Source organism: Neoarius graeffei, chromosome 8 (assembly GCF_027579695.1).
Source record: "Neoarius graeffei isolate fNeoGra1 chromosome 8, fNeoGra1.pri, whole genome shotgun sequence".
Classification (NCBI taxonomy): domain Eukaryota; kingdom Metazoa; phylum Chordata; class Actinopteri; order Siluriformes; family Ariidae; genus Neoarius; species Neoarius graeffei.
In genome coordinates, this window is record NC_083576.1 from 87,030,532 (window position 1) to 87,053,769 (window position 23,238).

At 40.9% G+C, this 23,238-nt stretch overlaps 1 protein-coding gene across 1 annotated transcript in view; it reads right to left on the bottom strand.

Annotated features, from left to right (window-relative positions):
- galnt18a (UDP-N-acetyl-alpha-D-galactosamine:polypeptide N-acetylgalactosaminyltransferase 18a) overlaps window positions 1-23,238 on the bottom strand; it is a 280,427-nt gene that overhangs the window by 91,643 nt on the left and 165,546 nt on the right. The window contains exon 3 of the mRNA XM_060928436.1: window positions 19,683-19,849. Coding sequence (XP_060784419.1) covers window positions 19,683-19,849 — 167 coding nt within the window. The remainder of the gene's footprint in view (window positions 1-19,682; window positions 19,850-23,238) is intronic.

Genomic DNA, 23,238 nt, shown 5'->3' on the forward strand with positions numbered 1-23,238 from the left:
CAAGTCCTAAAAGTAAATAAAGAGAACCCAATTAAACAAATGAGACAAAAATATTATGCTTGGTCATTTATTTATTGAGGAAAATGATCCAATATTACATATCTGTGAGTGGCAAAAGTATGTGAACCTTCACTTTCAGTATCTGGTGTGACCCCCTTGTGCAGCAATAACTGCAACTAAACGTTTGCGGTAACTGTTGATCAGTCCTGTACACCGGCTTGGAGGAATTTTAGCCCATTCCTCCGTACAGAACAGCTTCAACTCTGGGATGTTGGTGGGTTTCCTCACATGAACTGCTCGCTTCAGGTCCTTCCACAACATTTCCATTGGATTAAGGTCAGGACTTTGACTTGGCCATTCCAAAACATTAACTTTATTCTTCTTTAACCATTCTTTGATAGAACGACTTGTGTGCTTAGGGTCGTTGTCTTGCTGCATGACCCACCTTCTCTTGAGATTCAGTTCATGGACAGATGTCCTGACATTTTCCTTTAGAATTCGCTGGTATAATTCAGAATTCATTGTTCCACCAATGATGGAAAGCCGTCCTGGCCCAGATGCAGCAAAACAGGCCCAAACCATGATACTACCACCACCATGTTTCACAGATGGGATAAGGTTCTTTTGCTGGAATGCAGTGTTTTCCTTTCTCCAAACATAACGCTTCTCATTTAAACCAAAAAGTTCTATTTTGGTCTCATCCATCCACAAAACATTTTTCCAGTAGCCTTCTGACTTGTCCACATCAAGTCAAGTCAAGTCAAGTCAGGTTTATTTCATCCATAAACATGGAAATTACAGTGCACATACCCATCCCATGCTCATAAAAACATTAGCATAAATATACACATCTCCTTTAAGAAACCATAAGGCCATAATAAATAAATAAATAAATAAATTTAATACACTATGGAAAAATACGCTTAAAGTGCTTGTTGTGCTGTCTAATAGCCTGAGGAATGAAAGAGAGAGCATACCGATTTGTCCTTGTCACAGGGGGCTTTAACCTACCACTGCGCTCCATAACCCTCCCTGTCAAGTTCTCATGTAGAGGATGAGTAGGGTCCCCAATTATTTTCTTCCTCATACTTGCTAGGCGGTCCTCATATATTTTATCAACAGTATTTGACTCTCCCATCATTTTTCCAACCTAGTCACTCTGTCAATCCTGGCCTTTTCAGTTGCCCCAGCATTCCCACCCCATCCCACCACACAGTAACTCCACACGCTACATATTACTGCCATAAAAAACATCCTCACAACAGCTAAATTTACCTTGAAAGACTGCAGCTTTCTCAGGCAATATATGCGTGGACTTAGTTTTTCCATCACTAAACTTAGATGGTCAGACCATGTAAGCTTGTCATTAAAAACTACACCTAAATACCTGTATGAGTTCACTCTTTCCACTACTGACCCTTTAATTTCTACTGCTTCAGTTGTCATGCTGTTTCTCCTATAATCAATAACCAACTCTTTGGTTTTCTTAACATTGAGTTCTAGGTAATGAGTGTCACAGTATTTAACAAAAGCTTTAATCTCATTTTGGTAGTGACTATAATCATAATTTTCAATCAATCCAATGAGGGCAGTATCATCAGCAAATTTTACAACTTGACAATTTGCGTTCAGTGGACGATAATCTGCAGTATAAACGGTGAACAAAAAAGGCGATAAAACTGTACCTTGAGGTGAGCCTGTGTTTGTCATAATCTTTTCTGACTTTACTTTTAAGTTTAATTTAACAAATTGAGACCTATTCTCTAAGAAATTAAGAATAAAATAAATAAATACACTCGAAACTTCCATCATCATCAGCTTGTTTACTAGAATGTGCGGTTGTATCGTATTAAAAGCTGAGCTAAAATCATAATACAGAATTCTCACACACCGCCCCCTTCTGTCCAGGTGAGCATAAACACTATCCAGTTTAAAAACAATAGCATCTTCTGCCCCTCTCCCTTGCTGGTAAGCGAATTGGCAAGGGTCAAGAAACCTCTCCACCTGGGGCCTCAGATTTTTCAACACTATTTTCTCACATACCTTCATAGCTATTGAGGTTAAAGCCACTAGTCTTAAATCATTCATACACTCAATGATTTTCTTCTTGGGTACTGGTATTATGCATGATTGTTTCCATACATCAGGTAACACATTTTGAGAAAAACAATAATTAAAAATACTGGAAAAAATACTTGCTAATTGGAAGGCACAACCTTTTAACACCTTTGGAGACAGTCCATCTGGGCCTGCTGCTTTAGTGGCTTTCAATTGCACAAGCATCCCATACACCTCCTGTTTATTTGTTTGCAAGGCGTAATTATCCTCTTTCCTCCCAATAGTTTCTCTTAGTCTCAATCTTTCCTCAGAAAAATCTATTTTGTCAAATCTGTTATAGAAATTATTTAGGTCATTGGCGTATTTCATTGTGCCAGTTAGCTGAGTTTTATCTGTCTTCCCTTTCCCTACATATCCACTCATTAACCGCATTCCTTCCCAGACCTTCTTCATATCATTCTCTTTAAAATAATTTTCTATTTCACATTTGTATCTGTATTTTTCCTTGTTGATTTCCCTTCTGAGTTCTTTCTGAATCCCTTTCAATGTAACTTTGTCACCTTTAGCAAAAGCCTTCCGTTTTTCATTAATTAACCTTTTAATTTCAGAATTTATCCAAGGTTTAGAGTTGGCATACACCTTAACCCTCTTTTCCTCTGTAACCACATCATTGCAAAAGTTTATATAATCACAAACTGACTCAGTAAGTTCGTTAATGTCCATGGCACTATTTTCAAAGACAGACCAGTCTGTTGTGTCAAACGCATCTTGTAATCTTTCGATCGCCTCCGGAGTAGTCTTTTTCACCGTTATCGTCCTCTTCTTATGTCTCTGAACCAGCGGGACATATTTAGGACACAACAGAACAAGATTATGGTCCGCCTTGCCCAAACTAGGCAGACTTCTGGATCTGTATGCGTCCTTGACCTTTGAATAACAGTGGTCCAATATGGTTTGTCCCCGTGTGTTGCACTTGACGTGTTGGTAGTAGTATGACCCACTTATTTTCACAGCGCAGTGGTTAAAATCCCCAGACATTACCACAAACACATCCGGCGACGCCGACTCAACCCTGTGCACAGCCGCTTGTATCTCCTCGACCGCCTCCTTAGCCAGAATCCGATGTGGCACATAAATCGCCATTACCACGACATGGGAAAATTCACGAGGAATATAATAAGGGCGAACACTAACAGTCAATATTTCAGAATTTGGGGTACACGTATGAGACTTAATGGACACATTATTTGGGTGACAGTACTGTTCGTTTACATACACTATAAGACCGCCCCCAACTTGTTTCCCCGAGTCCACAGTTCTATCTCCTCGAAAAGTTTTAAAACCATCCACCGCAACCAGTTCGTCATTTTGCATACTGCTGAGCCAAGTTTCTGTAAAAACCATCAAACTTATTGATCTGAATTCATGGAGGAACTGAGCATTGACTCTCAACTCGTCCATTTTATTTCCAATCGACTGCACGTTGCCCATTATAATAGATGGAATATACGGCCGACATCTCCGTGATTTCAGTCTCTTTAAAACTCCGCCCGATTTACCTCTCCTGCGTCTTGTTATCTCTTTTGGAATCTTTTGGAAATCTTCTGCCCAGGTAGCCGGTAATCCCATCCCCCGTTGTTGTTTCAGGCCAGCTCCAATCTCTTTCAGTTCATCAAAAGAGTAACAAACTCTCAGGGCATAACACCCGTGATTTTCCAGAGTCTGTAAGATGTATATGCACAACAGCAGCAACCAGCACTTTATAACATCCATTTCAAAATCTAAAAATAGTTAAAATTACGATTTTAAGAGCATAACCAAAAAGACAGGAACGGCGTGGTCTGCCACACAAGCAGCGACCGGAAGTGCGTCCCTCTAAGACATCCAATTGTGCATTAGAAGGGGTGTGCATATGTTTTGCATCAAAGGGTTAAGCATGATCTTTAGCAAACTGCAGACAAGCAACAATGTTCTTTTTGGAGATCAGTGGCTTTCTCCTTGCAACCCTGCCAAGCACACCATTGTTGTTCAGTGTTCTCCTGATGGTGGACTCATGAACATTAACATTAGCCAATGTGAGAGAGGCCTTCAGTTGCTTAGAAGTTACCCTGGGGTCCTTTGTGACCTCGCCGACTATTACACGCCTTGCTCTTGGAGTGATCTTTGTTGGTCGACCACTCCTGGGGAGGGTAACAATGGTCTTGAATTTCCTCCATTTGTACACAATCTGTCTGACTGTGGATTGGTGGAGTCCAAACTCTTTAGAGATGGTTTTGTAACCTTTTCCAGCCTGATGAGCATCAACAACGCTTTTTCTGAGGTCCTCAGAAATCTCCTTTGTTCGTGCCATGATACACTTCCACAAACATGTGTTGTGAAGATCAGACTTTGATCGATCCCTGTTCTTTAAATAAAACAGGGTGCCCACTCACACCTGATTGTCATCCCATTGATTGAAAACACCTGACTCTAATTTCACCTTCAAATTAACTGCTAATCCTCGAGGTTCATATACTTTTGCCACTCACAGATATGTAATACTGGATCATTTTCCTCAATAAATAAATGACCAAGTATAATATTTTTGTCTCATTTGTTTAACTGGGTTCTCTTTATCTACTTTTAGGACTTGTGTGAAAATCTGATGATGTTTTAGGTCATATTTATGCAGAAATATAGAAAATTCTAAAGGGTTCACACACTTTCAAGCACCACTGTATACCATTGCATAGCACTCCCAAATTCTTGCAACTGATTGTTCAGATTGTTAGGATGATGGATGGAGTCTCCAGTCTCAGTGCTTTGTAAGAGTCAGAGGTAAAGATGTAACTTTATTTTCAGGACACAGGTGTTTACGGAGTTTGTGGGTTTTTTCCCCCCTTGTTAGCTCATCTGACCATTAGGCCGATTTCCATGGCATGGCATGGCATCTGTTGTCCACAATTCATTTAAATCGTATCTCCTCAGTTCTCCACGGATTTCCATTCTGATTGTTTTCCTGGGAAGAACCCATCATGCCGCACAAAACTTGGTCATTGTTTTGTCCAATTTTTTGCTAATGAGTTACTAATCAGGCCAAATTAACGAATTTTCCAGGCCTCTCACTAGAATTGTATCTCCTCTCTGATTTCTCATCCGATTCCAGTTCTGATCGACGTTTTGGGTCGATCTTCCCTTGGGGAACAAAACTTGTTCATTTGTTTGTTGATTTTCCTGTTGTAAATAATTTGTTTACAACTTTGTTTATTTTCAATTAAATAGTATCTCCTCCCTCAGTTCTCAATGGATTTCAGTTCTGATTGTTTCGTTTGAAAGAACTCAACCTTCCGCACAACACTTGATCATTGTATTGTCAATTTTTTTGCTAACGAACTGCTAATTAGGTCACCTTAACGAGTTTTTGGACTTCTCATTAGAATTGTATCTCCTCTCTGATTTCTTATCCGATTCCATTTCTGATCGAATGTTTTGGGTTGATCTTCCCTTGAGGAACAAAACTTGGTCGTTTGTTTGTTGATTTTCCTGTTGTAAACAATTTGTTTACAGCTTTGTTTATTTTCAGTTAAACTGTGTCTCCTCCCTCCTTCAGTTCTCAATGGATTTCAGTTCTGATTGTTTTATTTGAATGAACTCGACCTTCTGCACAAAACTTTGTCATTGTGTTGTCATTTTTTTTGCTCACAAATTAGTAATCAGGTCAACTTAACACATTTTCTTCTGACTAGAATTGTATCTCCTCTCTCATTAATCATGCGATTTCAGTTCTGATGGATGTTTTGGGTTGGTCTATGCTTGGGGAATGAAATGTAGTCCTTTGTTGATGTTCCTGTTGTAAACAGTTTGTGGTGGAGGTTGGTCCTCTCTCTCTCACATTGTCACATTTCAGTTCTGTTTGATGGTTTGGTCGTCATGGTTGTTTTGATGGCAAGCCAGATGAGCTCCCTACATCCTTGATGTTGTGGTTTGCATTTTTCTGATTTATTAACTTCTAGAAGGATAATAAAAGAGATGCTGGTCAAGGAATGACTGTATCAGGTGCAATGGAACATCTCTTGTGGATGTTCCACAATGTAAAATAACTATAAACAGATAAAAAATTAGGACTTGACATTCTTTAATACATCATTAAACATTGTTATTTTTGGTGAATTGGTGAGGTGGAGGAGGAATAAAACACTTTGGGACATGCTGTAATCGGAAACCAATCAACTTCAGGCTGGCAACTCTTTGGATCACAGACATTGATTTATTTCCTATAATAGCACAACACCAAATATCCTTACTTGTTAAATTTGCGCCATGTTGACTAATGGCTACCATTACATTACAGTTGCTGTGGTCTTTTCTACACACTGTATTAATTTATGCACAGTATAATAAAATTATTAGCTAAAGTCTAAGTTGACTGCCTGTCATAAAAGGTTACGCTAGGACAAATGAACATCTCATCTCATCAGTGGCGGCTGGTAGTCTTTCAAACAGGGGAGGCTGGTCGGTTACGATATTTCCAGATTTTAAAAGAAAAAAGAAAAAACACATCAATTTTGCCCATACTCTTGCCTCTGATCTGGCTGATTGTTGGCAGGGTCACAAACTGTGAAATAACAGGTTCTTTTGGCCCATTAGCCTACTGTCCAATATACATGATGATGGTGGTGTTGGGGGGGGGGGATATTTTAACATTTTATATTTTAAAATTTTGGCATGTTGTTTAAAAATTGACCTCGGCTGTGTTTTTGTTTAAAAATGTTTTCCAAATTGCAGCGGTGTTTAATTCATATCCAGAAAAATATATATTCCAATATAATATACTCAGCATAAACATTTTAAATAGATTCTATATTTTTGGTCCATCCATGACATATTACTAAAGTAGCCTATTTACTGTTGTTGATGTGGGTCACTTGCTGTTAGCCAATTCACTTTCTCGTACCAGGAGAGCTGAAAGGAACGAGTATTATTCCCTACCTTTTTCACCAAGTCAGTTTGAGGTGTTGGTCTACCCTGCTCTTTAATTTTAATTTTTTCCTCGAAAGGAAGACTGGTAAATGGCTTCGCCAAAATTAAATCAGCAATGCTTGGCATCCGTGCGGAGCTTTCTTGCTAGCTGACTAGCCCCCTCAAGTTCAAGTTCAGTCACTCAAATAAACGAAATTTCTGGAACTAAGATAGCAAACTTGACAACACTATATTTACACTTTATTTACAATGAAAATATATACAAACTAAAAAAGCTGGTAGAAACCGTATGTAATGAATGAAATCGAAATGTAAGCCGATCTCTTACAATACACCACAGCACTTGCGAATCCGCATGGGACTGAACTGATGTTGCCAGATACTGCTGACGTTATCCAGCCCAAAATATGTTCAAAACCCGCCAAAATGCACTTAAAACTGCCCAATCTGGCAACACTGTGCTGCCTGTCTATAGTTGAAACGAGCTGTCAATCAAAGAAAATATCCGGCCGCTTTCACCAGTCACCAGTCTCTTCGCGGAAACTGCCATGTCCCTCCCATGTGAGGCTCGGAGTCCGTGGGCGGGCATTTTCACAGTATTTGTCCAATAACTGTCTTGCATTTTGAGATTGAAAAGCGCATAGCTCCCAAATGCCGTTGAAGTCCATTGAGGCTGGGAGTCCGTGAGACTCCGTGGGCAGGCATTTTCGCAGTATTTGTCCAATAATCGTCTTGCATTTTGAGATTGACAAGCACATAGCTCCCAATCCACTGAGGCTGGGCTGCATCGCGCTGTCACAAGGGGGAAAAACTCACGCACACATTAGGCGAACTGGGGAAAGTTATAACGGAATGATTTCGCACTGTAGTTGGGTTGAGCACATATATTTCTATGATTCTGGATCTGAAATAGCAATGTTATAAGGCCGGCTATAACATAAGCCTAGCGCAATTCATCCTACACGATGTTCGTCATTTTTAGAGGAGGCTGAGCCTCCCTCGTTGTCTTAGAGCAATCGCCCGTGCACCTCATTATCTGTAGCCACTTTATCCTGTTCTACAGGGTCGCAGGCAAGCTGGAGCCTATCCCAGCTGACTACGGGCGAAAGGCGGGGTACACCCTGGACAAGTCGCCAGGTCATCACAGGGCTGACACATAGACACAGACAACCATTCACACTCACATTCACACCTACGCTCAATTTAGAGTCACCAGTTAACCTAACCTGCATGTCTTTGGACTGTGGGGGAAACCGGAGCACCCGGAGGAAACCCACACGGACACGGGGAGAACATGCAAACTCCGCACAGAAAGGCCCTCGTAGGCCACGGGGCTCGAACCCGGACCTTCCTGCTGTGAGGCGACAGCGCTAACCACTACACCACCGTGCCACCCACATTAATATTCATACAATTTATTTTTCTTATTGTTGTTAAATTCCCCGAGTTGTATATAGAGGAGTACATAACCGATTTATACTTGTTGCCATGGTTACACTCGAGCATGCTCACATAGGATCAAGAGCATTGATTTAAAACTGTGATTAGATTTTTGACCAGACCTACCTTAAGTGGGGTCTCAACACCCGCTGTCTAATCAGGGACAATTTTCCATTGCCATGGTAACAAACTCTAGCACCCAGTCAACTGGGGAGCTACACGATGCTGCACTGACTCAGTCTTCCAACACTTCAGCCTAATTATCCTGATTTTACACTTCCTAGATGCCTCAAACATCCATCATAATCTTTAAACATAAACACACACACACACTGAAGCCTCTAATAAAGTCCCAATCTTTAAAAATGCTTTTTAATTTCCCTGAGGGAACCCGCCCAAAGGGATCAATAAAGTTCTAATCTAATCTAATCTAATCTAATCTAATCTAATCTAATCTAATCTAATCTAATCTAATCTAATCTAATCTACAGTTGGCAAGACATTCACACCATTACAGAATACAAAAACTGAGACACCAGGACCACCCACTGTGATACCACCCTGGCAGACGTACTTTATTAACTTTTTTTTTTTGCCAGATTTGACAGTGGGTACAAAGAAACTATGATCGAGGTCTTACCTCCTGAGAACGATGAACTTCCCCCATTCACCAAGCATTAGGCAAGGTGGATTATGCAAGGCATCAACACTCAAAAGACACCGGGACCTGATGGGGTCTCGGGACGTGTGCTCAAACACTGTGCAAATCAACTGGCAGAGGCTTTCACAAGAATCATTAATCAGTCACTGTCCCAGGCTGTGGTCCATTCATGCTTAAAATGTTTCTGGACCAAAGCAATCCATGGTAAGGAGTTGAAATAGATTTTCATCCTATTGCCCTCATACCTATTATCACAAAGCACCTAGAAAGACTAGTTATGGCCCATATCAAAAGCTTCATCCCTTTTACTTTGGATCAATATCAATCCCCAGCTACTGGGGTTGCAGAAGCCAGTGCAAGGGATGGGTAGGAGTGGCGTACCCCATCTGACATTAGCTACAGAAAGACAATGATGACTCACCATGATGATTAATTTGTCTACTGAGTGAAGAGATCCACCAAGGATGCAATTTCTATAACTTTATATATGGCTCTGTACTACTTAGAAAACAAGGGTGCCTAGGTCAGGATGCTGTTTGTCGATTATAGTTCAGCATTAAACACAATCTGATCTCAAAACTCCACAGCCTTGGACTTTACACATCACTCTGTATTTGGATAAGAGACTTCCTGACAAATCACCTTCAGATTGTCAGGAGAGGGGGTCACTCTTCCTCCACCTTGACCCTGAGCACAGGCGCCCCACAGGGTTGTGGTCTCAGCCCACTCTTCTACACCCTCTTCACCTTTCTCCTTTTCAAGTTTGTGGATGACACAACATTCATTGGTATGATCACTAATAATGAGACAACCTATAGGAAGGAGGGACAAAAATTGAGTGAGATGGTATGATAAATAACTTGGACCTCAACCCAGGGCAGTATGAGGGTGCAGTGGTTAACACTGTCACCTCACAGTAAGAAGGTTCTGGGTTCTCCCCATACTTGTGTGAGCTTCCTCCGGGTGCTTTGGTTTCCACTCATTAATGGCATTTAGCAGACGTTCTTATCTAGAGTGACATACAACATACCCAGAGCAACCTGGGGAGCAGTTGGGGGTTAGGTGCCTTGCTCAAGGGCACTTCAGCCAGTCCTGCTTGTCTAGGGAATCGAACCAGCGACCTTTTGGTCCCAAAGCTGCTTCTCTAACTATGAGGCCATGGCTTCTCCCAAGAGAGGCTTCCTCCCATGAGGCCATGACTTCCCCCCTCCCACAGTCCAAAGACATGCGGATTAGGCCAAATGACTACTCTAAATTGCCCAATGGCTGTCTGTCTCTCTGTGTTAGCCCTTTGATAGATTGGCAACCTGCCCAGGATGTACCCTGCCTCTCAGCCAAGCTCAGCTGTGATTGGCTCCAGCTTCCCCTGTGATTCTGATGGATAAGCAGTATAGACAATGGATGGCTGGACAAATTGGACACAAACCCTTGCACATCGGTGATGAACCTGTAGAAAGAGTGTCAAGCTTCAAATTCTTGGGTGTTAAGATCACAGATAAACTCTTTTGGTCTACTAACACCATTTCAATAGTAGGGAAGATGCAGTGACGCCTTTCTGAAACAACTGAGGAGACCTAATCTACCCCAGAACCTGCTAGTCAATTTCTACAGATGTGCCATAGAGAGCCTTCTAACAGACTATTTGGTACAAGAACTGCACCGAGGCAGATCAGAAGGTGATAGAGTGAGTCATAAAACCTGCTCAGAGCATCATCAGTTTACAACAACCAACACCGGAAGACACAAATCTCACAGCTTGAGTCGGATAGCCACTATCATTAAGGATCCAACACACCTAAGCAGCCATGCTTGTACGAGCAGATTCAGGAACAGTTTCTTCCCAAGAGCAAGTTCATACATAAACATTGAGTGCCAGAAATGGACACATTCATAACTGTTTATTTGGTCTGAGTGTCTCTATCTGACAGCCTGTGCAATTCATGGTGGGAATGTGCAATAATTCACCCTATATTAAAAATGCATAACTTTAATCTCATATCTGCTGATATGTTTAGCAACTGTTTTACTTCTTGTTTTATTCTTAATGATATACGTTTATTGTGTAAATTTGTATATTGAATATTTTAATTATTCAAAACTGCATATGAGTCATTCTATAATTAGGGGTACATCTCAAGTCCATGTGCTGTATTTGTCAATTTCACTAACTATTAACTTCAGCCAATGATCTTTTGTACATTAGCACACATTTCTCTTTTATATAATACAAAAAGTCAACAAATTACATCATTTTACTCTGCAAAAATGCATATATAATACTGGAATTTGGTGTTTTTATGCTGTCCGCTTTTCCAAATGTCAGGTTTGGTCTTCATATTTACATTTAAAAAAAAGGTTTTTGTTTAAAATTTTTACAAATATTTATTCATGGTAATTATTATAATATGACAAAAGTGTTTAAAAGCCTAAAATGCTTTATATTATAAATTAAATGAAGAATTTTGTGTGCGTCCGAGAAACTTATGTCAACTGTGTTACCCACTGAAACCCCCCCCCCCCATAAATCGGCAAATGGTTTGGTCCTAAGTCATGTGACCAACATCATGTGATGTCATATCCTCTTTGGTGGGAAATTTGAAGACCGTGTGGTAAGTTTTGAGTTCACCTCTTCAATATTTTCATCAATACTGTTGTATAGTCCTAGAGAGGGTTAATTGTCTGTCAACTGTGTTGTCAACATATTCATATAAACCTGATTTAGAAATTGTATTTACAAAGTATACAGCTAAAGATAATAAAAATATGAATTGATTAAGGTCGTGTAGTGAAAGCTCTGAGGTCTGCAGTTAGCACAACACTCTAAAAATGGCCAAAATGTCAACTGTGTTACCGTCAACTGTGTTACCCATCAGCTATGACACAGTTGAGGAGGAGTATGTTTTTGTCACTTAATCTTCATATTGACAGACAAACAAACAATGATTTAATATGTTCAATTTGTTAAATAAGCTACGTTTCTCTGAAATTGTGTCTAAATGTTGTTTTAACAGTTCACCTGAATTCATCAGCTTATTTGTAGTTAAATTTAAAACAATAAAAAGCTCTTTTTATCCTAAAAAGTGTCCTCTTGTTCTTCTGCCCTGTCAACTGTGTTACTCCCATCAATTGTGTTACATTGCCTGTCAACTGTGTTGCAAGTGTTTTTTGTGCTATAAATCTCTTATGTGTTTGATAAACTGTAAAATAAAAGATTGGGGATTATCTCTGGATAGGGAAGTCTTGTATAAGGAGGGAGAACAACTCTAAATTCGACGTAACAAGGATTTATGTTGAAAAAAGTGTCATTCTGCATCACAGTGAACCATAAAATCCTATTTATGAAGCTCAAAATTCATATTTTCCATAACAGTTGTACAGATTAATTAAAAACATCTTGTTAATGGACTTAAGCACTTTCAAACAAATGTTTTCAAATGTGTAGTATTTTTATATATGTTTAAGATGACATAACATTTGTCCGTAACACGGTTGACAAAATAAACAATCAAATGTTCATTTTCATTAAAATATTTTAAAAGTAATTTAAGATTAAGCTTGGCAATTAATTTGTTTAGGAACTTGAGGGTATATACCATGGAAACATATAGGTTATTTATTGAAAAAGAATACTGATATTTTGAGATTTTGCTTTACATGAAATGTACCCCTAATTATAGAATGACTCATATATTTGCACTGACTAGAGATGTAACTTAAACAATTTCATTGTGTGTAACACAATGACAAAATAAATAAACTCGAACTTGTGCAAACAAGTATTCAATGTGTTAGCAAGCGAGTTAGCACTACACTAATTATTAGATCATATAAACAAGTAGCCAAAGTTGCTAGCAAGCTATCTATTATTACACTAAGTATTATACTGTGTAAACAAGTAGTCAAGGTTGCTAGCAAGCTAGCTAACACTACATTAAGTGTTATACTGTGTAAACAAGTAGTCAAAATGGCTAGCAAGCTAGGTAATGCTACACTCAAGTTTACATTGTGTAAACAAGCAGTCAAGGTTGCTAGCAAGCTAGCTAACACTGCAATAAATATTATACCGTGTACACAAGTAGTCAAGATGGCTAGCAAGCTAGCTAACACTACACTAAGTATTATACTGTGGAAACAAGTCGTCAAGATGGCTAGCAAGCTAGCTAACACTACAATAAATATTATACTATGTACACAAGTACTTAAAGTTGCTAACAAGCTAGTTAACACGACACTAAATATACTGTGTAAACAAGTATGGTTAGCAAGCTAGGTAATGCTACACTCAAGTTTACATTGTGTAAACAAGCAGTCAAGGTTGCTAGCAAGCTAGCTAACACTGCAATAAATATTATACCGTGTACACAAGTAGTCAAGATAGCTAGCAAGCTAGCTAACACTACACTAAGTATTATACCGTGTACACAAGTAGTCAAGATGGCTAGCAAGCTAGCTAACACTACACTAAGTATTATACTGTGGAAACAAGTTGTCAAGATGGCTAGCAAGCTAGCTAACACTACAATAAATATTATACTATGTACACAAGTACTTAAAGTTGCTAACAAGCTAGTTAACACGACACTAAATATACTGTGTAAACAAGTTGTCAAGATGGCTAGCAAACTAGCTAACACTATAATAAGTATACTATGTACACAAGTAGTCATGATGGCTAGCAAGCTAGCTAACACTACACTAAACATTATACTGTGTAAACAAGTAGTCAAGGTTGCTAGCAAACTATCTATTATTACACTAAGTGTTATACTGTGTAAACAAGTAGTCAAAATGGCTAGCAAGCTAGGTAATGCTACATTCAAGTTTACATTGTGTAAACAAGTGGTCAAGGTTGCTAGCAAGCTAGCTAACACTACACTATACTGTGTACACAAGTAATCAAGATGGCTAGCAAGCAAGCTAACACTACACTAAACATTATACTGTGTAAACAAGCAGTCAAGATGGCTAACAAGCTAGCTAACATGACACTAAGTATTATATTGTGTCAGCAAGTACTCAAGGTTGCTAGCAAGCTAGCTAATACTACAATAAATATACTGTGTACATAAGTAGTCAAGATGGCTAACAAGCTAGCTAACACTACACTAATTATACTGTGTAAACAGGTAGTCAAAATGACTAGCAAGCTAGCTAATGCTAGATTCAAGTTTACATTGCGTAGTCAAGTTAGCGAACACTACACTAAATAATATACTGTATAAACAATTAGTCAAGGTTACTAGCAAGCTAGCTAATGCTACATTTTTACATTGTGCTTAAAAACAAGCTTTGAAAAAAAATTGATGCTATTTTATGTTACATTTTTTGTGGAGTGACCTTGGGTGTTCAACATGAGCAATAAAAAAAAAAAGGTAACTAAATCTGAAAAAAATTTGTGCTTGTGTGTTGTTAAAAGGTCACTCAATATTGTGACAGAGTGAAATTGATTTTTTGACACCTTTAACCCTCTCTGTAGAGCTTTAAAGCCTTAGAACCACATTCGCGCTGAAGACCTAAATAAACTCTTATAATGACCTGCTGGGGTTGTGGGGTTCTGAATGTAACGCTTTGTACATTAATTAGAACTTAATCAGATTTCTAATTATTGCATCAGTATCAGGCTCACACATACACACATGCTGGCTCTCCTCATTTTTCATCGCGTTGACAGATTGGGGTGAAAATTATCTCCATAGACTCGTGCTGAATTCATTTACAAAACACAAGAGACAACACAGAACGTAGCGTTGATCAGATCCTGATTTCTCATCACCTGATAGCCACGCTCTGGGACTTAAAGTTCAGAAGGAAGCCATGAATTCGACATGTTTGAAAGGATTCAGAGTATAGGGTTAAATTCAGCACACGACGACAGATAAACAAAATGATAAAAAATTACATCTGTTAGTTCTATTTCATCACAATTAATTAATGTAAATTTATCAGTAAATCTAAAAGTACTGTATATAGTACAGGATATAAAATTCTCAACAAAGACAAGCGCAATGATGACAATTTGTCTGCATTGATTATAAATATTCCATAGGGATGTCAGTAATTTTGCTATATGTGTTCTGTAATCCAATATTTCATCTCTAGCCGCTTTATCCTGTTCTACAGGGTCGCAGGCAAGCTGGAGCCTATCCCAGCTGACTACGGGCGAAAGGCGGGGTACACCCTGGACAAGTCGCCAGGTCATCACAGGGCTGACACATAGACACAGACAACCATTCACACTCACATTCACAACCTAACCTGCATGTCTTTGGACTGTGGGGGAAACCGGAGCACCCGGAGGAAACCCACGCGGACACGGGGAGAACATGCAAACTCCGCACAGAAAGGCCCTCGCCGGCCACGGGGCTCGAACCCAGACCTTCTTGCTGTGAGGCGACAGCGCTAACCACTACACCACCGTGCCGCCATAATCCAATATAAAATATTATTTAGAAAGAAAATAAGTATGGAATTTTTTCCATCAAATATGTAATTTCTTTTATTGTTTGATTACATTTTTTTTTTGCTCATTTTATGGTGTGTTCCAATAATTATGGAGGACCACTTTATATACTGGAGGATGTTTTGAAAATGAACTTTAATTCTATCTATCTATCTATCTATCTATCTATCTATCTATCTATCTATCTATCTATCTATCTATCTATCTCACTCACTATATAGGGCACTATATAGTGAGGACACCATTTTGTAGTGCTGTCTGAAACCAGCTGCCAATCAGATATGCAGGATCTCTAACAGGCTGAGAAAAGGAAAAACAAACAAAACAAAAAAGGTGGATCGAATATCAGAGAAAGGCGGCACGGTGGTGTAGTGGTTAGCACGGTTGCCTCATAGCAAGAAGGTCCTGGGTTCGAGCCCCGTGGCCGGCGAGGGCCTTTCTATGTGGAGTTTGCATGTTGTCCGCGTGGGTTTCCTCCGGGTGCTCTGGCTTCTCCCACAGTCCAAAGACATGCAGGTTAACGTGGGGCGGCCATGGGCTGAAGTGCCCTTGAGCAAGGTACCGAACCCCTGACTGCTCCCCGGGAGCTCTGGTGTGGCTGCCCACTGCTCTGAGTGGGTGCGTGTGCTGAGGGCACCTCAGCCCAAGGCCGTCCCATATTAACCTAACTGCATGTCTTTTCCCCCACAGTTCAAAGACATGTGGTTAGGTTAATATGGGACGGCCTTGGGCTGAGGTGCCCTTGAGCGAGGCACCTAACTCCCAACTGCTCCTTGGGCGCTGTTAGCATGGCTGCCCACTGCTCTGGGTTTGTGTGTGTGCTCATTGCTCACGTGTGTGTGCGCTCACTGCTTCAGATGGGTTAAACGCAGAGAGGAATTTCACAAGTGTGTGATGAATAAAGTTGTGCTTTCTTTCTTTCTCTTCTTTTTCTTTACTGTGTGTATGCATTATAGTTTTATGCTTTTGTTATATTTTATGATATATTACTCAACAATAATGGTTTCATAATCAAAACTCTGAGTTCCTTATAGATAGGAGAATTATTTTAGCCCTCCCGTTCAATATTCTATAGAAGCCTGTTTCAGTCATGTATTTAACAATTATTCACCAAAGGCAAAGTGAGTATCGGTGATTATTATACCAACAAGATGCTTTTCCGATGGAATACAAACACGTGTTCTATTCCCTTCTAACGGGGTTCATTCATTTGGTTTGACAGCATGCAATATTGTTAGCATATCGCTTATCCTCCATGTATTATACCACTCTCCCCAATGGAGAATGAGCGTGCAATATTGTTACAATATTGCACGTTATCAAGACAACATCACGTCACACGTCAGTGCTCATGCGAAGATCCAATGACAAAACTTTTCTGCTGCACATGTGCATAACCATTTCTTTGTCCGCCTGGAAAGAGAGAAGACGAGGCTAATCCAGTGCTATTGCTAGGATTAGCTGTGCTATAATTAAGCACGGAGTAAATAAACTGAAAACTGAAACTAAAGATGCATTGAACACCTGAAAGGCTCCCAAAACTTCATTAGATATCCTTCACACATATTTACAAGAGAAAAACATACCAATGGACATCGAAAAACTGGAAAAGAGACACATCGGAGATGTAAAACTTCCTTGCTAGTGAGCGACTGTGACAATTTGTAAACAAACATGGCCACCAGGTTTGCTTCATTAAATATGGACGATTTTGAGAGAACCTTAAAGAAACAAATCTTTGTTTGTTTGTTTATTCAGTTGCAAATACAGTGATACATGCTGCAATACTGCCTCCACTATTTACACCGGTATTGTAATGTCCCAGTGTAATGTTGTGTTAATTTCTGAGGACGTGCTCAAATGATGCACCAAAATGAGAGCAGGATATGTCACATGTTGCATCGTTAATAGCAAGTATAAATCAGTATTTATCGTACAGTATTTATTATTTACACATGGCTTGCTGTTGTTTGATTAATGTAAACACAAGCACAAAGTTGCAATGTTGGATCATTAAGAGGTAACCATGAAATGTAAAGTCACAATTGCGAGAAAACTAAGAGTCACTGTTGCCTGAAAATACAGTGTCTTGCAAAAGTATTCATCCCCCTTGGTGTTTGGCCTGTTTTGTCGCATTACAAGCTGGAATTAAAATGGATTTTTGGAGGGTTTGCGCCATTTGATTTGCGCAGCATGCCGACCACTTTAAAAGTACAAATTGTTTTATTGTGACACAAACAATAATTAAGATGAAAAAACAGAAATTTGGAGTGTGCATAGGTATTCACTCCCCAAAGTCAATACTTTGTAGAGCCACCTTTTGCTGCAATTACAGCTGCAAGTCTCTTGGGGTATGTCTCTATTAGTTTAGCACATTTGCCCATTCCTCAAGGCAAAACTGCTCCAGCTCATTCAAGTTAGATGGGTTGCGTTGGTGTACAGCAATCTTCAAGTTATGCCACAGATTCTCAATTGGATTGAGGTCTGGGCTTTGATTAGGCCATTCCAAGACATTTAAATGTTTCCCTTTAAACCACTCCAATGTAGCTTTAGCAGTATGTTTAGGGTCATTGTACTGCTGGAATGTGAACCTTCATACCAGTCTCAAAGCTCTGGCTGACTCAGACAGGTTTTCCTCCAGAATTGCCCTGTATTTAGTGCCATCCGTCTTTCCTTCAGTCCTGACCAGCTTTCCTGTCCCTACAGATAAAAAACATCCCCACAGCATCATGCTGCCACCACCATGCTTCACTGTAGGAATGGTGTTCTCAGGGTGTTGGGTTTGTGCCACACATGGCATTTCCCATGATGGTCAAAAAGTTCAATTTTAGTCTCATCTGAGCAGAGAATCTTCTTCCATGTGTTTGGGGAGTCTGCCACATGCTGTTGGGCAAACTCCAAACATGTTTTCTTATATTTTTTTCTTTAAGCAATGATTTTTTCTGGCCACTCTTCCATAAAGCCCCGCCCACTCTGTGGCGTGTACAGCTTAAAGTGGTCCTTTGGACAGATACTCTCATCTCCGCTGTGGATCTTTGCAGCTCCTTCAGTGTTATCTTTGGTGTCTTTATTGCATCTCTGATTAATGCCCTCCTTGCCCGGTCTGTGAGTTTTGGTGGGCGGGGCCTTCTCTTGTCAGGTTTGTAGTTCTTTCCATTTTGCTATAATGGATTTAATGGCGCTCCGTGGGATATTCAAAGTTTGGGATATTTTTATAACCCAACCCTGATCTATACTTCTCCACAACTTTGTCTCTGACCTGTTTGGAGGCTCCTTGGTTTTCATGTTTCTTGCTTAGTAGTGTTGCAGAGTCAGGGTCCTTCCAGAACAGGTTGATTTATATAGACATCATGTGACAGATCATGTGACACTTTGATTGCACAAAGGTGGATCTTAATCAACTAATTATGTGACTTATGAAGTGAATTGGTTGGAGCAGCTCTTCATATGAAAGGGCGTGAATACTTATGCACACTCCAGATTTCTGTTTTTTCATGTTAATTATTGTTTGTGTCACAATAAAACAACAGTTTGCATCTTTCAAGTGGTAGGCATGTTGTGTAAATCAAATGGCGCTAACCCTCCAAAAATCCATTTTAATTCTAGTTTGACAACGGTGAGATAAATGTGTACTATAGTTTCTTTCCTCAAATATTGTAGGCACTAACATCCAGAACATCCTGAACGTCCTGACTAGCTGTCACTGAACTGCATTGACATCATACAACGCTAACGCTGAATCTAGTTGACTAGGTTTGGGGTGTTTTTTTTTTTTTTTTCCTGAGTGCTGCATCATTAAAATCTATTTGAAGAGCCTCGCTGTACATTCACACTGCACTCAGTCAAAAGGTTTGCAATTAACCAAACTCACTATTCAAATCCATAGCATCTGGACAGAATGCAGAGAATGCAAATATGTACGTGTAAGTCGAATCTCTATGCAGCGCGAGTGCCAGCACACACACTTCGCCGTCCTGATACAGGATCCACACACGTCCTTGTGATGTGTGCTGTTATAACACCTGTCAGATAAACACACACTGACAGCATAGCAATGAGTGTACTTTGTGTGTGTGTGTGAGTGTGTGTGTGTGATATATGCACCATTGCTGCTGCTGTCATCCACCAGGATGATCTCCCTCAGCAGGTGTGAAGGCGTCCGGCGCATTGCCGAGTGGACGGAGCGCAGGATCACTGACAGAGCCTCGTCCACGAAGATGAAGACAACACTGACCTGAGGCAAGCTGGCGTGGTAGGAGATGTTTTTGCACCTAATGAGGAACGAAAGTAAAGAGCAGAAAAGATGGAAATCAATCTGAGTAAATTTGACGGGACCCTACTGAAGCTAGGGGTCGCTCCAAAATTATTGGCACCCTTTATAAAAATGAACCTATAACATGCATATTGAAGTGATTATTCTACAATACCAGCATGGCCTCAAGTGTCATCTTATACCACGGCAATTTAACAACAATGACATGTTTAATTTGTGGAAAAAAAAGACACATGGAATCACTAAACCTCAAGTCCAAGGCCAGTCTCGAGTCCCCAGTGTTCAAGTCCGAGTCATTAAAGAAAATTTCGAGTCGAGTCCAAGAACAAGACTCCACCTGCACCATTTGACGGTGGCTGTTGCTGCCTTTATGTGAAACTGTCTCTGCTACTGTGTTGGACTAACGTTACTGCTCGACTGCCCCATTTTAGCTAATAGTCTACAGATAAAAAGCTTGTTCATCGCTCAGCAAGCCCCGCCCACTATCAACAGGGCAAATAACATGAGAGATGGTTAACACTAAGTAGTTCATCACTCAGCAAGCCCCGCCCACTATCAACAGAGCAATGAACATAGCGTGTCACTTCCTTCTCTGGGTGGAGTCTTGCTAAATGACGATCGAAGTTCGAGGTTGTCCCTGTCGTCTCCTCGATAGTTCTTCTACATATGGAACACATCACAGTGCATTTTTTCCCACTGCACGAGAAGTCTGTATAAGCAAAGTGGACAATCCTAGCAGCGTCTCTCCAGGCATTTTAGCGCCATTAACATTAGTTTGTTCCTGAACATAATGTATGAACAGGTGAACGTGCATTCTCTTGAACAAAATTAGTTTAAAAATTAATGTAGATATGAATATCGTATGCCAAATTATTATGCATGTTACAAAAAATAAAGAAAAAAATCCGAATCCTCGTCTCCAATTTACGAGTCCGAATGCAGTTAATGCATGAGTCCGAGTCCAAGTCCGAGTCATCAGTGCTCAAGTCCAAGTCAAGTCACGAGTCCTTAAAATTAGGGCATGAGTTGGACTCGAGCCTGTTGCCCACATCAGCAAACTTCAAGATACGATGCTCTGACACTGGAGACTCCTTCAATACATTTCAAATAAACATCTCCTTCCAGAAAAGGTCACCATATCAACAATTACACCAGTTTTTATGTATAGTGGAGCGCCTGCCGTACATACACAAGGATACGCTGTCCCTGCATTTGTTCTTACTATAAAAATCATAATGTATTAGAAGGAGTGCTTTAATATGAAATTGCACTATAGTCAGAGCTGCTGTGAAAGAAAATTAACAAATCAAGAGCTTCAGTTAATGTTCACAATGTTTAAACATCCGAACGGGAAAAACTGTGATCTCAAAGTGTGACTTTCATTTCATTGTGGTATGGGTGTTGGTTTGAGCCAGATGTGTATGAGGTTTGAGTATTTCAGAAACTGCTGATCTCCTTCCTGGGGTTTTCACACACAACAGTCTTTGCACAGAATGGTGCAAAAAACAAAAAACACTGAGTGAGTGAGTGAGTGAATGAGCGACAGTTCTGTGGGTGGAAACAAATGCCCTGTTGATAAGAGAGCTCAGAGAAAAATGGACAGATTGGAAGGATATAGTAACTCATATAATCACTCTTTACAACCGTGGTGAGCAGAAAAGCATCTCAGTATGCAACAGAAGACAGAAGAACACATCAGGTTCTACTCCTGCAGCCAAGAACAGGAATCTTAGAATCCAAAAAGTTCCTATTAAAGTGGTCAGTGAGTGTGTGTATATATATATATATATATATATATATATATATATATCTTATCTCATTATCTGTAGCCACTTTATCCTTCTACAGGGTCGCAGGCAAGCTGGAGCCTATCTCAGCTGACTACGGGCGAAAGGCGGGGTACACCCTGGACAAGTCGCCAGGTCATCACAGGGCTGACACATAGACACAGACAACCATTCACACTCACACCTACGGTCAATTTCGAGTCACCAGTTAACCTAACCTGCATGTCTTTGGACTGTGGGGGAAACCGGAGCACTCGGAGGAAACCCACGCGGACACGGGGAGAACATGCAAACTCCACACAGAAAGGCCCTCGCCGGCCCCGGGGCTCGAACCCAGGACCTTCTTGCTGTGAGGCGACAGCGCTAACCACTACACCACCGTGCCGCCCCATATATATATAAGAAGTAGTGCAGTTAGGCTAGGCTACTGCTCCTTCCCATCCTCTGTCCTCCTGTTATCCCTCCTCCCCCCCAGAGAGGAGTTGTACAGTCTGATGGCGTGAGGGACAAAGGAGTTTTTGAGTCTGTTCATCCTGCACTTGGGAAGGAGCATTCTGTCACTGAACAGGCTCCTCTGGTTGCTGATGACAGTGTGCAGAGGGTAACTGGCATCATGCATGATGTTCAATAGTTTGTCCATAGTCCTCTTCTCTGCCACCGTCACCAGAGAGTTCGGCTTCATGCCGACCACAGAGCCGGCCCGTCTGATCAGTTTGTCCAGCCTGGATGTGTCCTTCTTGGATGTGCTGCCCCCCCAGCACACCACAGTGTAAAACAGGACACTGGTGACCACAGACTGATAGAACATCCACAGGAGTTTCCTGCAGATGTTAAAGGACCGCAGCCTCCTAAGGAAGTATAGCCTGCTCTGTCCCTTCCTGTATAAGTGTTTGGTGTTTAAAGTCCAGTCCAGCTTGCTGTCCAGCCACAGCCTGAGGTACTTGTAGGAATCCACAGCCTCCACCTCGACTCCCTCGATCAGAACTGGTCGTGACCTTGATCTGGACCTCCCAAAGTCAATGACCAGCTCCTTGGTCTTTGAGGTGTTGAGCTGCAGATGGTTCCTGTTGCACCACACAGCAAAGTCCCTCACCAGGCTCCTATACTCCTCCTCTCTGTCGTCACTGAGACACCCAACGATGGCTGTGTCATCAGCAAACTTCTGAATGTGACACAGCTCCAAGTTGTATCAGAAGTCCGCAGTGTACAGGGTGAAGAGATGAGGGGCCAGCACCATGCCCTGGGGTGCTCTGGTGCTGCTAATCACAGTGTCAGACGTGATGTCCTTCAGCCTGATGTACTGCGGCCTGTCAGTGAGGTAGCTGGAGATCCAGGTGACCAGGCAGGGGTCCACTCGCATCCTGTTCAGTTTGTCCTGAAGCAATAGGGGCTGGATGGTGTTGAAGGCACTCGAGAAGTCCAAGAAGAGGATCCTCACTGTGCCATTTCCCTTATCCAGATGCGAGTGGGCTCGGTGTAGCAGGTAGAGGATGGAGTCTTCCACACCGACACCTGCCCAGTATGCAAACTGCAGACAGTCCTGGGCATGTTGTACCTGGGGTCTAAGGAGGCTGAGGAAGAGCAGCTCCAACGTCTTCAT